The sequence below is a fragment of the Acipenser ruthenus genome, chromosome 13 (assembly GCF_902713425.1).
Source record: "Acipenser ruthenus chromosome 13, fAciRut3.2 maternal haplotype, whole genome shotgun sequence".
Classification (NCBI taxonomy): domain Eukaryota; kingdom Metazoa; phylum Chordata; class Actinopteri; order Acipenseriformes; family Acipenseridae; genus Acipenser; species Acipenser ruthenus.
The window spans coordinates 33,289,829-33,306,256 of NC_081201.1; the positions used below are offsets into that span (position 1 = coordinate 33,289,829).

At 43.6% G+C, this 16,428-nt stretch overlaps 1 protein-coding gene across 4 annotated transcripts in view; it reads left to right on the forward strand.

Moving 5' to 3' along the window:
* LOC117417708 (serine-rich coiled-coil domain-containing protein 2-like) overlaps positions 1-16,428 on the forward strand; it is a 70,051-nt gene that overhangs the window by 11,805 nt on the left and 41,818 nt on the right. For 3 of the 4 annotated variants that reach the window (XM_058985178.1, XM_058985180.1, XM_058985179.1), the window contains 3 exons: positions 2,807-4,241; positions 4,703-4,750; positions 4,851-5,068. In XM_058985178.1, coding sequence (XP_058841161.1) covers positions 2,846-4,241; positions 4,703-4,750; positions 4,851-5,068 — 1,662 coding nt within the window. In that variant the 5' untranslated portion in view covers positions 2,807-2,845. The remainder of the gene's footprint in view (positions 1-2,806; positions 4,242-4,702; positions 4,751-4,850; positions 5,069-16,428) is intronic. The other variant, XM_034029918.3, reaches the window with a different exon arrangement.

Below are 16,428 nucleotides of genomic sequence, written 5' to 3' on the forward strand. Positions count from 1 at the left end.
CATGTGGTATTGAAATTTAAGATTTGTTGTCGACTGTATTGATTGATATTTATTTGTAGTCATTCCTACACATTCTGAGCAGTGTGCAACATTGAAAACCCATCTGCCAACATGTTTTAAGGGGTGACTTATTTTTGTCAAAGGCATGTGTTGTAGATCCACTGGCCTTGTTTATAAAGAGTACTCACTATGGAGGTTAAGACTGGATTCAGGGCGAGTTTCAAGCCCAGCGCACGTTTTCTGGTTTCATATTTTAGATTGTAAAGAGTTGTACAAGTGAAGGAGTTGCATTGAATTGACTGCTGTATTCTTTGCAGCCTCTTACAAACATTGACAGCAAGCAGGCTGACTGGATTCCCAGTAAAAGGGCATGTCACAGATACAATATGTCTGGAAGCGGTCTGATATAATGACAGCAGTCGGAGGTGGCTTTTATTTAACCTGATGAATCTGTTGTTAAACTGAGACGTATTGACCTCAATATGGAAAAGGATTCTTAGGAATGCTACAAGCTAGGACTAGCCAGGAAATGTACATACAGAACCTAGTACAGCAAGTGTTTTGTAATTAACCTCCAGACTTGGGAATGACCTGGTGTGCACTGCAAGAAGTGTTGCTGTCCAGATACTTGTGTACTGGCTCTGCTGGTTTCACACAAACTGTAGGTTGCAATTTGCCTAAAGTTCATGGTTTACCTTGCTGAAAATCTACAGGATGTTTAAAAGGTTAAATGTAAAAAACAAACAAACAAAAACATTTTGAGTGAAAATTCAATGTTTAAACTTGAATACATTTTTTTTTAAATATACATTTTAAATAGAGGTAGACTTCATATAGTATTTGTCATCATGTTTATATTTAAGTTCTGTATTTATAAAAGATTCTATAAATGATGAAATGTTTTGAATGAAAAAAGGAAAGAAGAAGGAAAGAAGTCAACTCAAGATCCTTTTAAAACTGTGCATTTGCTGGTTAGTTGCTTGGTACATTCCAGTGACGTTTCGGATGTATTTATTTATTAGGGAATTGCATTTTTCGAAAAGGGCTGTTTTTGTCTCCATGTCTGTGGGTGATCTGCAGGTGATGAGTTTTCTTTTGCGGAAGAGAAGTTGAAACTTTTAGAAACTACAGAAGCACACACCAGTTCTGCCTTCAGTGTGCTGATCAGTAAACCTATGGCAACTTTGAATTACAGAAGTTTGACCTTCGAATTTGGACTGTTTTGAAGTTATAGATGTTTTTATTAAACTTGGAAAAGAATGATTGTTCTCATTCTAGAACCCCCTTCCCCCTCTTTACCACCTGCTACTGCTGAACTGAGAAAGATGGAGTTTGTTTGTTCAGCAAACATTAACTTGCGGTTGTGAACTGATAAATGGGTCTGGAATTTGGAGACGGATTCAGTGCATTGGAACGGCTCCAGTCCCATATTGATTAAAGCAGTAGGCAGAAAATGAACTGCAGTAAGCACACTTTTCGCCAGGTTCATTTATTTTGTCCTTCTGCGCTTTTGTCTTGTCTGACATGGCTGAATGCTTGTACTGCACACAGTTCTGATAGAAATAATACCATTTTGTAAAAGTTTCCCTTAGTAAAAGCATAGCGAAAGTATGGTAAAGCATGGGTAAGCCCCAGTTTTTGAAAAAAGGGAGGAAAAATACGTTACCAGTTCCTGACAGCCTGTGTTTGTTCTGAGAACAGGTTCTGTTTCTGACTACATTCAATAAACACTGCAAGGGATACAGCAGCTTTGAAACCTGTTGAAGCCACTGACTTGCAATAACTCCAGTACACTGGCACACATGTTTAGACCATCTGGTGGGCAGTAAATTCAGGTTTCATCAGTAATTTATATTATTCAGCATTAACAGAGCTGTTCTTTGAGAGTTTAACTGATCGAGAGTCCTCGAATTCCTTTCAGTAATGAGTTTATGTTAAGACTGTGTATTGCTTCCTTTGTGCACGAGCAATGATTTTCTTGTTTTTGTTTTTTCTTTCTTTCTTGGCCTTTACTCAGAAAGCAAATACAGAATGTTGTTTGTACTGTAAATGCAATACCAGTAAACGCACAGGCACAGATGGGTAGGCAGCAAGCGAGAAACGAACCTGGCATCTAAATAATGAACGCCTTACTTTACTTTACCATCCTGTCTCATAGAGGAAACTCTCACTAGCAAGCCCACCACAGCTGTATTTAGACAGTGAATCATTCTGTTTTTATTCAGTTTGACCACTGTTTTTACTTGTATTCACGCTTGGAGATCTGTAGTTCAGAATTGTTGTTGTCTTTTGATCTTTTAATAAACATTTGTGTTTGTGTTTTACTGTATGCACCCCACCCTCTGTGTTTGAACAGAAGCATGTAAATCGTGCGTGACCACTGTAACAAGGCGCATGTTATTGTCTTGTGGTTTAAATACAGAATGAGTTCATCAAGAAATGGCTTCCTGTTGGAGTGCAAGGTGAACTCTAGGGACCATGGGGCTGCTGTTTTGATTCATCATATCTTCCCATGGAGAGTCACACTGGAGGATATTTCACTTTATTTATTTTATTATTTTTTATGTACATTACAAGATCTCTGACCCTGTCAGTTGCTGATCCTACAGTAAAGCTCTGTTAGTTTGTAATAGTGAATGGTTTGTAATACCTGCACTATTTTATCATTTGGTAGAAGGTGGTCAGTACATGTAATACTAAATGACAAAATTCCAGTGGATAGCTATGGAAAGATTAGGATCTAGCTAGCATGTAAACCAATATTATTATTAACTCCTGTATTTTTTTCTTTCTTCTCTCTTTGCAGATTCGTCTCATCTGCACAGATCAATGAACCTCTCAGCTCATGGACGAGAAAGCACAGAACAAGTCCACGCTAATCTCCAGGCTGCCCAAGTTTGGAGTTAAATCTCCAGGAACCAGCAGCTTAGCCAATGGAGCCTGCATCAGCCTGCCTGGCCAGCCCCAAGGAGGCAAAATGGGGGGCAGTGGGAAGCAGAACGGGGTCGTCCGCACGCCCTTCTGCTCCCTCAACTGGAGGAAGGCCAATCTGGTCCCCAACGGTGTACAGACCCCTGAAGAGGGGGGGGAAACGCTAGATAACGCGAAAGGGGGGGATGACGGGAGGTTACAGCAGCCCGTCGCGAGACTCGGGCAGCCAGAGACAAAAAAGGCTGCCTCTTTTTTCCCAAACAAGGGAAAGATGACCCCAGTTTCTGCCTCTAGGACAGATGTAGCCCCGCAGACTTTGCCTCAGGCGGCGAAGGCTACCAACAGAAATAGCTTTCCAAGTCGGCCGCTGTCGGGTCAGAACTTTTACAGCAAGTCCAATCTGAACTGCTTTAGTGGGCCCAAGTTTGGAATGGGATTGCAAAGGCCGAGGGCTAATTCCAGCTCCACAAGGAGCAGCTCCAGGGAGAGTATGACCCAGTCCAGCGACAGCCTCAAGTCATTGTCACTGGACAGTATCGTGCGCTCACAGAGCTTCTCCCATTTCAAGCAGATTCCGTCCCCCACAGGCCCCGCCATGACCCGGTCGTATTCCTTCAACAAGGCAGTGGAGCTCTCCAAACCCTCCGGCAACCCCCAGCTGCGCACCAAGGCTCTTCCTGCCAAAAAGACAGCCGACTGCATCAAGGAGACCAACGTCAAAGGCTCCTTGGCCAAGTCTGGGTTTGGTTTCGGTTCCTCAGCTCTGTCTTCTCTGAAGAAACCTCTTTTACCAAACTTTCCAGCAGGAAAACCCTCAGTGCTGAGCTACCGGATGACCAGGCCTTCCCTGGTCAAGCACCCCAGGCCTGTCATTCCAGGGAAGGTGGTGGACGGTTGTCTGAATTCAAAAATGGACAAGACCGCAGGAGGAAGCCAAGTGGAGGCCAGTGAAAAAGGAGCAGACTGCAGCTGCGGTCAGGGAGATCTTGCTGAGCCAGCAGCCTGCACTGAAGAGGAGCAGGTACCCTTGAAGGAGCAGGAGGCCAATCTCCGCTACCTGGGGGAACCCTTGGATGAGATGTCCCTCTCGTCCACCTCTTCCCTGGAGAGGAATGACAACAGTGAGGAGTACCTCGATGACTTTGATAATCTCGGCAATGGGGGGGCTGTTACTGTCACGGAATGTTTAAGGGATTTTCCACTATTGCCGACAGACGATGTCCCGGACACAGGACAGGCTGACTCGGGGACAGAGGGGGACCTGGGTCTCCTGTCCCAAAGCATGGAATGGGTGAACATGGGATTGCAAGGTAGGTTTTTAGTGGACTTGATGAAGGCAATGTTTGTTTGTTCCTACACTTTTTATGAAGTGTTTTCTCACAGCGTTTACTCCATGGTTTCCAGAAAACAACAGAAATGTCAGAGCAGGAAGAAAAAATAAAAACAGTTTGGGAGGATGTAAGAGTCAAGTGCAACAGACATTGCAATGTTTTGGCATTTTGTATTTTATTTTTCCTTAAATACAAATTTCAAACTGGAGTAAAATGTTTTGATGTGAACAGCAAGAGCAATGGTCTTTGGTGGTGGGGTAAAAAAAGTGAATTGCTTATGTATTTGAAAATGATAAAGAAGTCACTACATATTAACAAAAAATGAACTAGCCATTACCAAGTGTGTGTGTGTTTTTTTTTTTTTTTTGTTAACAATTATTTTTTCCAAATTTTGGAATGTCCAATTATTATTCAACCTGGCTAACCGCTGCAACCCCCAGCAACTAACTCGGGAGAGACGAAGATGAGCAAACGATACATTTTAAAAGGTGTAAAAAGCTGTTTTTTTCTTCATTTTTTTTTTCTTTAAATGAAGTATTTTATTAACCTTTTAAATAAAGCACTTGTATTTTTGTTTCTCTCTCCCAGGTGGTCTGGCTGACGAGATGGAGAGCTCTCTGACGGCCTCGCAGGCTCCCCTCCCCTTCTCTCCGGAGAGGGACTTCCCCACAGGCTCCTCCCTGGAGCTCTCCCCCTCGGACAGCTCTGACGGGACCTACATGTGGGATGAGGAGGGGCTCGAGCCGCTGGGGAGCGCGCCCCACCACTGCGGGAGCTACGACGACTCGGTGGAGATCAACAGCCTGGTACGCCCCCCTCCCCTCTCAGCTTTAAAGACACAAATATACATATTTAAAGTACTAATGCAATAGATCTGCAAGGATCGATTAAATCAATTTTCTTTACAAATAGCTTTAGATAAATTACCATGTAAAATTCAAATTCACCTTTAACATAATGTATGCATGTTAGCTACATGCACTTTGTAGTTTTGCTGTAGGCTTCTTTTTTTTTTTTTCACTAAAGCCACATTTTTAATCTGGCTCTAACTGTGGCTGTTGCCTATTCCTTCTGCAGTCTAATCTGCTACCAGACTTTCAGATGTTACACAAACCAGATAAAAAGTAACTGGAGGTAGAATTGGAATTGAAAAACAGGAATTGACCCCAATCCTGTTTGTATAATTGTATGATTTATGAATCTAGTCACCAGCCATCCTACATATTTAAACAAGTCTGAATTCAAACCTCCCATTGGCACATGGAAACATGGCATAACAGGAGCCATCAAGACCAGGTTTTTCAATATCTTTTATTTCTTTAAAACCAAAAATCCTTAATTAAAAAAGACATTTAAACAACTGGATAACTTGTCTGAGAAAGGGGTGTATATCTGTTATCCTGGTGAATTTAGAACAGGGATGCGACTTTTAATAAAACAGAAGAGTGCGCTGAGGTGCGGAATTCTTGGAGGCATTCCAGAGGCTGCAGAGTGATGTCATCTTCCTGGAAGTGGAGCCATTCCTGGATTCCTGTAACTGACAGGCACTTTAACCAATCAAATTACAGACACTGAGATCAGATCCGGTCAACTAACATTTGCCAGTCAGGGACTGTTTTTTAAAGACCATTTTGATTAATTAAATCAAGCTTGCAATTCATTAAAGTGTTTTAGAGATGGTTTATTAGTTTATTCTAATTCGTTAACCACCAACAATTTATAAACACTCTTAAAAACAGTCCTAAAAAGAAAGCACAGTCCTCTATACTAGGACCCAGTATAGTGGCTTGAGAAACAAACCCATGTGTCCAGCTTTGCGCTTGTCAGTGCAGTGCTTTTGTCTATTTCCCCAATCAGATTGTCTGAAAATGTGGGTTGTAATCTGATAAATCAGGAAAGGGAGAGGGAGAGAGGGAGGGAGGGAGGGAGAGGGAGGGAGGGAGAGGGAGAGGGAGAGGGAGAGGGAGGGGGGGGAGGGGGGGAGGAGGGGAGGAGGGGAGGGGGGGGGGTTATAACATTTCTGACTGCAGGTAAAAAAAAAAAGGTATCCGGGTTACTGATTTTCTCTTTCACTTAATAAAATAAAAATAAATAAATACAAAATGGAATAAAACTATAGTTCTAGTTAAAGCTGTTGGAGGTGCCGTTGTTTGCATCACAAAGGGGGCCATCTTGTGGAGAGATGGGGTAATAGCAAAACTGCATTCAAGAAACAAACATGGAAGGCACAGTAGAGTTGGACCTATTTGTAAACCAGTTTTACATGAATTGTACACCCGGCAGCTTATATCCATAGGCTTCAGTGCTCTTTCTGTGTCACCAGACCACCCATGACTGTTTAATTCAAATTTCATTTTATTTTTGGACAATGGAAATTAGCTACTGAGCACTGAACCAGCGTGATTGCTTTAAAAAACAAAACAAAACAAAACAAAAAAGATTGTTACGTATGATTTTAGCTTGCAGGCTCTTCCACTGTGCTTGAAGGTATCTTGCCTTGTGCTGACAGCACAGGCAAGCAAGTTCTGCCTCGGTCAGACTGTGCATTTTACTACCAAATTACAAAGGTGTCGGATGAACTGTCTGACAGTGAATTTTAAGTTAAATGCAAAGTGTTGTGTGCTTAGAAGGAGCAGGTGATGTCTGGCTGTGTCAGTCTCTGTGCCCCCTACCCAGAAAACCTACCCGAGAAACTCTATGTTTACTAATGTAATGAATTAGCACAACGCAGTTCTTACCTAATTAGCAGCCTTCCACGATCAACTGCTACAATCCTTGATCCTAATGACTAACAGAGGTACTTTCTCACACTATCTGATGAATCCATGAGCATTAGCACCAATTCTCCTCCCACAGAGCTCAGGAGAGAGATTTTTTTTGTGTCTTGTATACATGTTTTTTTTTTATGATCATTGAATTTGATTGTTGTTGCAGATAGCAGCATATGGTAACACTTGCAGACTAAACTAAATTGGTTCAACCTAAATATAAACCAAGTCTGGCAAACAAACTTTTCGGCTGTACTAAAGAAGGTAGGATCCAAAACGTCTGTCTGCTTGACATTTTTATTTGATAGTCTGACCTTAGAATTATGTTTTTTTTAAGTTATGGGCAATTTAAGCACAAACCTTCCATTGTGTTTCTTCCCATGCTGTTACTCTAAATTTTCAACAAGAGGTGCCAGAGCTTCTTATAAACCAGTGAATTACAATTACTTAACTAGACCCTTAACTGAAATGATAATTTGCTTAATTAGACCTTTTTAATTGTTTTCAGCTCTTAAACAGTTTCAAAGTTCAAAGTTACTTATACAATGTTATAGCTAACTTGAACTCTGCACCTGTTTTAAGAGCTGAAAACAATTACAAAGGTCTGGTTAAGTAATTGAGAGCTCAGTTGGAATGCAAACCAGTCGGCACAGGTCTCCAGGACCGGGGTTGAAAACCACTGGTCTAAGAAGTTCAAGTATTACATCATCACAGAGGGGGTGGGTTGTGACCTCGATTTACTGATGGTGATGGTGATGAGTCTGGCCATTCCATAGGTATAAAGACCGCAGACATGGCTTATCTCTCTGTGTCTGCATCACAGCAGCTCTCATCCAGTATTCACTAGATCAGGGGTTCCCAAAATATGGTCTGTAGTGAAAAGCAGGTGTAACTGTAAAAAAATAAAGTGTAGCAAGGGCGTATTGGAGGACTGTTAATCAAAGCACAAATTTGACATTTTCCTAAGGAGTGCTAATAGTGGGCCACAGTGCCTAATGCAGCTGAACGGGTGGGCATAGGGTAAAAGAGTTTGGGAACCCCTGCACTAGATGGCAGTAACACTCTATCTATTTCTTTTATTTTAATTTGAAAGGTGTTCTTTCATAATGTCACTCCTGCCGTAGGAAACCTTTAACCGACCTGGAATGAAACTAGGGTTCAGAATATGCTTTGTGTTCTACTGTTTCTTTTAGAGAAAATAACAAGAATTAGAAGGCACATTTTATATTAAAAAAAAAAACAAAAAAAACTTGTTAATGTTGGCTTAGAAAATGACATCTAATTGTTAGTGTTCTAATCTGCGGTTAGTTATGAATGCATGTTATTATTTTTTTCAATGAAAGCATTGCAATAGCTGTCAGTGCTGTAAACAATGTGAACTGTCCAAATTTCACTTTTTGTGGAGAACCATTTTAGTTTTATCTCTTTCGCTTTTAAGATGATCCCCTTATAATACGCCTTTGTGTTTTTACACCATTAACCCCTTATTCCTTCGTGTGAGGACAGACTGGTTCAGGCTGGGGAGAGGGACTCATGACTGAAAATGCTACATAGCTGCTTGTAATCCACCAAGTGGTTCATGAAGGATGCATACATCTCAGTTAATAATTGTTATGAATACTCCCACAAACTCTAGTTTTGCCTTAAACAAAATTGCTCATCATTAACTCTGTCAACCGCACACAATGCACAGCTTTATGCAGGACTAGGAAAGATAATCCCACTCAATACGGCAGACCGCTACATTAGTATTAGCAAAATATAGCCACTCATTTAGGTCCGTCCGTCTGTCACACTCCTACATGGAGGATCTGTAATAGAAAGGGTTAAAGGACACTGGTGGGGAAAAAAAAGAGGAGTGAAAAAACTCCCCACAGGCGAGTGGATGTTCCAGAATGAGAACGGAGTGGAAGTGCATTAATCATTATTATTATTATTATTATTATTATTTATTTCTTAGCAGACGCCCTTATCCAGGGCGACTTACAATCGCAAGCAAATACAAATACATTCAAGTGTTACAATATAAGTCATACAATAAGAACAAGAAATACAATAATTCTCAAGTGTGACAAACCACAATTCAATAATACAGCAGATAATAGTGAAAGTTACATCAGGATATGATTAAGTAGTGATAGTTACATCAGGATATGATTAAGTACAAAATACTACAGATTAAACACTTGGGAGATTACAATATTCTGAGGTACAGGATTAAATGCAGTAAAATAGGGGGCAGATAAGAGCAAAATAAAGCATATTTAAATGAAGGGTGATAGTGTCCCAGGATACAACAGAGGAGTTCTACAGGTGCTGTTTGAAGAGGTGAGTCTTAAGGAGGCGCCGGAATGTGGTCAGGGACTGGGCAGTCCTGACATCTGTAGGAAGGTCGTTCCACCACTGCGGAGCAAGGGTGGAGAAGGAGCGGGCTCGGGAGGCAGGGGAGCGTAGCGGAGGTAGAGCCAGTCTTCTAGTGCAGGCGGAGCGGAGAGATCGAGTGGGGGTGTAGGGAGAGATGAGGGTCTGGAGGTAGCTGGGTGCAGTCTGATCAAGGCATCTGTAGGCTAGTACAAGAGTCTTGAACTGGATGCGAGCGGTGATCGGGAGCCAGTGGAGCGAGCGGAGTAGTGGAGTAGCGTGGGCGAAGCGAGGTAGAGAGAACACCAGGCGAGCAGCAGAGTTCTGGATGAGCTGGAGCGGACGGGTGGCGGACGCAGGGAGGCCAGCCAGGAGGGAGTTGCAGTAGTCTAGGCGGGAGAGTACCAGGGCCTGGACCAGGAGCTGGGTAGCATAGTTGGTGAGGAAGGGTCGGATTCTTCGGATGTTGCTCAGGAAGAATCTGCAAGTGCGTGCCAGAGTGGAGATGTGCTGGGAATAAGAGAGGCAGGGGTCCAGGGTGACTCCAAGGTTTTTAGCTGAGGAAGAGGGAGAGAGTGTGGTAGATTCCAGAGGAACAGAGATAGAGAGATCAGAGGAGGGGGAGGAGGAGGGAAAGAAAAGGAGGTCAGATTTAGAGAGGTTGAGTTTGAGGTGATGCGAGTGCATCCAGGAGGAAATAGCAGACAGACAGGTAGAGATACGGGAGGAGATGGTGGAGTCAGAGGTGGGGAAGGAGAGGAAAATCTGAGCATCATCAGCATAGAAATGGTATGAGAAACCATAGGATGCGATGAGGGGGCCCAGGGAGCGGGTGTAGAGAGAGAACAGGAGAGGACCCAAGACTGACCCTTGGGGGACTCCAGTCAAGAGAGGGTGAGGTGTGGAGGTTGCTCCACGCCAGGTTACCTGGTAAGTGCGGTTGGAGAGGTAGGAGGAGAACCAGGCCAGAGCAGTGCCAGAGATCCCCAGGTCAGCAAGAGATGATAGTAGAATAGAGTGATCAACAGTGTCAAAGGCAGCAGAGAGGTCGAGGAGAATTAGGACAGAGGAGAGAGAGGCAGCTCGGGCACACTTAAGTGAGTTGGTGACAGAGAGAAGGGCGGTTTCAGTGGAGTGAGCAGAGCGGAAGCCAGATTGGAGAGGGTCAAGCAGAGAGTGGTTGGACAGGAAAGCAGAGAGCTGGCGGTGTACAGTCCGCTCGAGGGTTTTGGAGAGGAAGGGTAGGAGGGAGACAGGACGGTAGCTCTGGAGGGAGGTGGGGTCGAGGGTAGGTTTTTTGAGGAGGGGAGTGATCGAGGCTTTTTTGAAGGCAGAGGGGAAGATGCCAGAAAGTAGAGAGGTGTTGAGGAGGGAGGAGATGAAGGGGAGTAGAGCAGGAGCAGCAGCTTGAAAGAGGTGAGTGGGGAGGGGGTCCAAGGCACACGTGGTGGGTTTGTGACCCTGGAGCAGGGAGGAGAGGTCAGAGTCTGAGAGGGGCAAGAAGGTGGAGAGGGAGGGCGAGTTAGTAGGGGATGTAGTGGGTGTAGGGGTTGGAGCAGGAGGGGGTGCGGGGGAGGGAGAGGTGTTAAAGAGTTTGCGGATATCTGAGATTTTAGAAGAGAAGAAGGAGGCAAAGTCGTCAGGGGAGATAGAGGAGGGAGGAGGAGGGGGGGGAGGGTTTAGGAGGGAGGAGAAGGTAGAGAATAGTTTACGTGGGTTGTTAGTGGAGGCTTGGATTACAGATTGGAAATAAGCACATTTAGCAGAGGAGAGAGTAGAGGAGAAGGAGGAGAGAAGAGTGCGGTAAAGGTCTAGGGCAGCAGGGAGTTTGGTTCTCTTCCATTTCTTTTCAGCAGATCGCAGTGTGATTCTTGCCGAGCGGAGCACAGAGGAGAGCCAGGGATGGGGAGGGGAGGGGCGAGCGGGTCGGGAGGTGAGGGGACAGAGGGAGTCGAGGGAGGAGGTGAGTGAGGAGAAGAGGGTGGAGGTAGCAGAGTCTACGGAGAGTTGTGAAAAGGAGTCGATAGGAGGGAGGTGAGAGAGAGCAGTGGAGGCAAGGACAGAGGGGGAGAGAGAGCGGAGGTTACGGCGAGAGGTGACAGTGGGGGTAGGAGGAGCAGGGAGAGGGGGGAGAGACAGAGAAAAAGAGATGAAATAGTGATCAGAGAGGTCCAGGGGGGTGACAGAGAGGTTGGAGGGGCAGCAGGCCCTGGAGAAGGTGAGGTCCAGTTGACGGCCAGCTTTGTGGGTAGGAGGGGACGGAGAGAGACAGAAGTCGAAGGAGTGAAGGAGAGGGAGGAATCCAGCAGAGTGGCTGGGGTTGGAGAGATGGATGTTGAAGTCACCCAACAGGACAGTCGGGGTAGACAGAGAGGGGAGGGAGGAGAGTAGATAGTCGAGTTCATCCAGAAAGTGAGTGAGAGGCCCAGGGGGGCGGTACAAAACAATGAGCAGGAGTTGACAGGGAGAGGTTAGTTGGACTGCATGAAATTCAAAGGTAGTGACAGAGAGGGAGGTGAGATCAGAGGGGACAGAAAAGAGTAAGGAGGGAGAGAGGAGAAGACCCGTCCCACCTCCCCGTCCGGTGAGACGCGGGGTATGGGACAGGACGTAGAGAGAGGACAGGGCAGCAGGAGTAACAGTGTTATCAGGGGACAGCCAGGTTTCAGTGAGAGCAAGGAAATCGAGCGAAGATCATCCGATCAAGGACTGGGCTGCGTGACGATGACTTACTTGAGCAACTGGGAGTCAATGGAGGGATGAGCTCATCAATTGAACCCTTCCCCTATCTCCCCCTTGAGTGTGCTTGGGCCATAATTGTGTGTGTGCTCCCTGTCCATTCTCCATAGAGAGAACAGGCTGTTCATTAAATCAGTCCCCCTTCTGAAATGAAGCTGGGGGCTGTTCTATTCACTTTCTAAACCCCTGTCTGATCTGTCAATGAAGAAGAGAGGCTGGAGGTTGGCGCAATGGGAGTTGGAATTCAGCCCAGAAGGTAGCACAGGCTTCACATATTGCAGGTTCAAGTGGAGAACATTAATTTTGGAAGTCGAGCACATTGTACCACACGGCACAAAGTTTATGCAAACATGAGGTGAGGAAACTTCAGCCTGAATGTGTTGAAGTAGTTTTTTTGTTGGATGCGGTTCTGGCTCTGACTGTTCTGTACCGTGGTCCATGGTTCAATGTGAAGGTTTTTTGGTGTTTCCATGTCAATCAGTCATTCCTCAGACTATGTATAAAAAGCAGCAGCACAATAAGGGTACCAGTGATAAGGCCACTAATTAATTTTAAATCCATGGTTGTATTGCGTCTTTAAAAAAACCTTCATGGTGATCAAGGATTCTGGACAACGTGGAAAAGTCATCCAACTATTAAATGAATTATGACTGAAATACGTTGGGCGAAGTAGGGGGAATACCATTTTGTAAAATTAGTAGCCTATCAGATTGGTAATGTTCTTCTGCACAAATAACGTATTTCAAAAATGTAGCTGTTGGCTTTTTTTCCAAGAGGTATTAGTAGGGGAAGAAAATGCTTTGGATAGAAACCCATTTCTGCTCTAAATTGCATTTCCTCCAGCTTTCCTGGTGAGTGATTGTTGTGCGTTCGGGGAGCACGTCTGCTTCACAGATTGATGCTCATTTTAAGCTAATCATTTCCACGACTCACACTAAATGATTTTTTTCTTCTTGGAAAATAAGCGTTTCAAAACTGCGTTGTTTAATCACTGCTTAGCAATATCGCAATATTGTGCAGTCTCACTTTCCAAAAGATACTAATCTGCAGGCATAAACGATGAAACCAAACGGGTAAAAACAAAAATGAAAAAAAAAAACACACGCTGAGTTAGGGGTATAGCACAGCGTGTGCTTAGTGGCAAAGAAACAGATGAAAGAAAAGAGAGAATAAAGACTGGAATGGAGAAGGCAGGTGCTCCTAATGAAAGCGCTCCTTGAGTATCTGGTTTTAAAAGCTTAAGGGGAAAAAAATATTCAGTCTTATTTATTTAAAATCTATTTATTCTGGGTAGTTTCCAAGTACAGTTACAAGCAGCTTTGAGAAGTGTTTACCTAATGTAGCTAACTAAAAGCACATTTGCATTACCCCCCGGTAATGCAGGAAAGTACTTGAATTCAAATATTTAAGTGGTTGTGGTTCTTGAGGTTGGGTTGAATGATGCTTCACTTTCACTTTCAAAGAAAAAAAAAAAATCTTCTCGGATGCAAACATTCCATTATGGAACACTGGAGAGAATGCAAAAGGATGCGATGGGCTTGTTTACATGAAGCTACCCTTCTATTATGCTATTAGCAAAGTAATTACCTTGTGTTCCCTTGTTAACCCTTTGTAGGGCCACACGGTCTCTCTGGTCACCACAGCACCAAAGGCACATTGCGGCCCAGGAGACAGTCCAAACAAAAGTAACCAGACTAATCCCACAACTTCAAGCACTGAGCTAGAGAGGCTGTGTGGTCCAGTGGTTAAAGAAAAGGGCTTGTAACCAGGAGGTCCCTGGTTCAAATCCCACCTCGCCACTGACTCCTTGTGTGACCCTGAGCAAGTCACTTAACATAGTCTTTCAGGTGAGACGTAATTGTAAGTGACTCTGCAGCTGATGCATAGTTCACACACCCTAGTCTCTGTAAGTCGCCTTGGATAAAGGCGTCTGCTAAATAAACACATAATAGAGAGAGGCTGAAAGAACTGAATGTGTTTAGCTTAGAATAAAAATCTTAAAAGGAGCTGAGGGGATGGAAGGGGCTGCCTAGTCATGCTGTTGAGGCAGAATCACTTGGATCCTTTAAGGCCCAACTTGACAAAGTTCTGTGAACAGTCAGCTACTAGGAACCTTAGACAGGCCTTATGGCATCCTCTTGTTCATAAATGTTATGTTCTCTGGGTACTTGCACTAACAATAACAAGTAACAGTACAGTGCTTCCAGTTTGATATTTCACAAACTCTGTTCATTTACGGTTGGGCCATGTCGACAGTGGCAGTGGGAGATAGTCGGTTTGCTCAGAACACTACACGCTATTCTGTAACGCTTCACCATTGAAGTAAAGGAAAGGTGATTTTTTCTCAAATGATAAGTTTTGAGTGTGCTCCACTTTTTGTCCCTGCTTCTCGTTTCGTAACAGTACATTCTGTACACTCTGCAATGAAGAAGAGTGTTGTTCTCTATGTGGAATATGTACCAATGCATATTTGTGTCGATAATCAAAGTTTGCATAGACAGCTTAAAAAGCTTAAGTAATGAATTAAGGCAAGAAAGCTTCTGAGGACTTGCATGAACAATAAAGAAGCACAGCTCAGACAATACCGATGCTGGTGTAGACAGCACCTATTTCCATTCCGACGGGATGTAAGAAGGGGCACATACTGTTCCCACAGTTCTAAAGCTTTTTCGATATTGCTAAACTATGTAGCTTGTAGCGTCCTCTCAACTGCTTCCTTTCATCTTCATGCTTGCTTTTAAAGCCCCATCTGCTGGTCAAGTAAGAGACACGAATAATTGATTAAAGTATTATTGTTATTTTATTTTATAAAGTATTTGCAGTGAAGTTTACAAAGCACCCTGCTGCGTAGAAAAGGAGAAGCTGACACCAGCTACTGGTTCCACTTTCCATGCCTTGTAGCTGGTATTAAACCTGCTGTGGGGTAGCTGACCTGAAAGAGAGCTGCTAGGTTCTGTTATGTTTGGGCTAAGCTGCAGTTACTGTCTGGGTTTGCAGAGATCGGGAGGCTGTGTTGCTGCAGTGTAAGGCAGGAGCCTCCAGGTGGCAGCATTTCTCTACAGTTGGGCCCAGCTTTGGGAGTCGGCTGCACACAGAGTCATAGTGCAGGTGTTACGCTTCAGGGTGGGAAAGGTAGTGTGTTTCATTCAGTTCTCCCCCCTGTTTATCAGCAGGGGATAAAATCCCCAGTGCTTAAAGATTTTCAGTTCTCTTTATTACCTATTAGTATTAGCTGCTTTATCACTGCCTTATTTTGCTTGTTTTTCACTAATGCAGCTGAGCAGATTTTTAATTTGAAATGAATTAAAGGATTAAGCTGATGCCTGGTTCCAGGAAGCAGCAGTTTAAACATTGTTAAATGTTTTAGAGGGAAGTTCAAACTAAGGGTGTAAATCGACATTTTATAGATTCCAATGTTTAATCCTTTGTATATAAAAGGTTGTTTACCCCTAAACCATTCAATAAAAGTACAGTTGACAAATTGCTGGGATAACTTACTGGCAAATTGACCAAAGTCTTTACTCCAAATTAACTTTTGCGGTTGGTTTCATTAGCTACTGGTTTCATTTGGATTACCCAATGTTAATTTCGGTAAGGTTGGGACTGTGCAAACCCATGCTATTGTTATACAGTTAGTAACATGCATGTGTATGACATGGAAGGGCATTCTCACTCTGTAATAGCATTGATACACGTGTCTTGAACTGCTGAAATACCTCAAGACTGTCAAGCACCTCAGGAAGCTATTAAAACGAAGAATTCATTTTAAATAGGGGGGAGCAAGAATTAGATTAAAAAATACTAATGATGTGACTGTATCTTGTTGCCAACAGTGTCCCGTGAGACTTGCAGATACACACTGCTACAGGCAAACTTTACTCACTAGAAAGATTGAAAATCCATTGCAAAAAAACTGCTTAGGGTCTTATTAAATAGCATCAGTACAAAAACAGCTCAGAGGAGTGTTGAAACAAACAAACAAACAAAAAAAAAAGACAATCGAGCTTCGCTTTCAAAAACAGGCAGTCATAGTTTTTAAGAAACCCAGATGGACAGACACTTCGGCTGATGCCACCATCAGTGTCATTCTCACGGGCGCTCGCCAAAGCGTTTGTCTTTCTGACTTTGTTTTTATTGCCGTTTTCTGCTCGTGATCGTTGTGTAGAAGAAGTGATCATGCATGTTAAAGTGTGTCAAAGGGTAGACTCTGCGGTGTGAATTGGATAATAAGCAGCTAACCTGTGACCAGTGGTTATATTTATAAACTGTGTGCCGTGTACAGCATGTTTCTTTTCAGA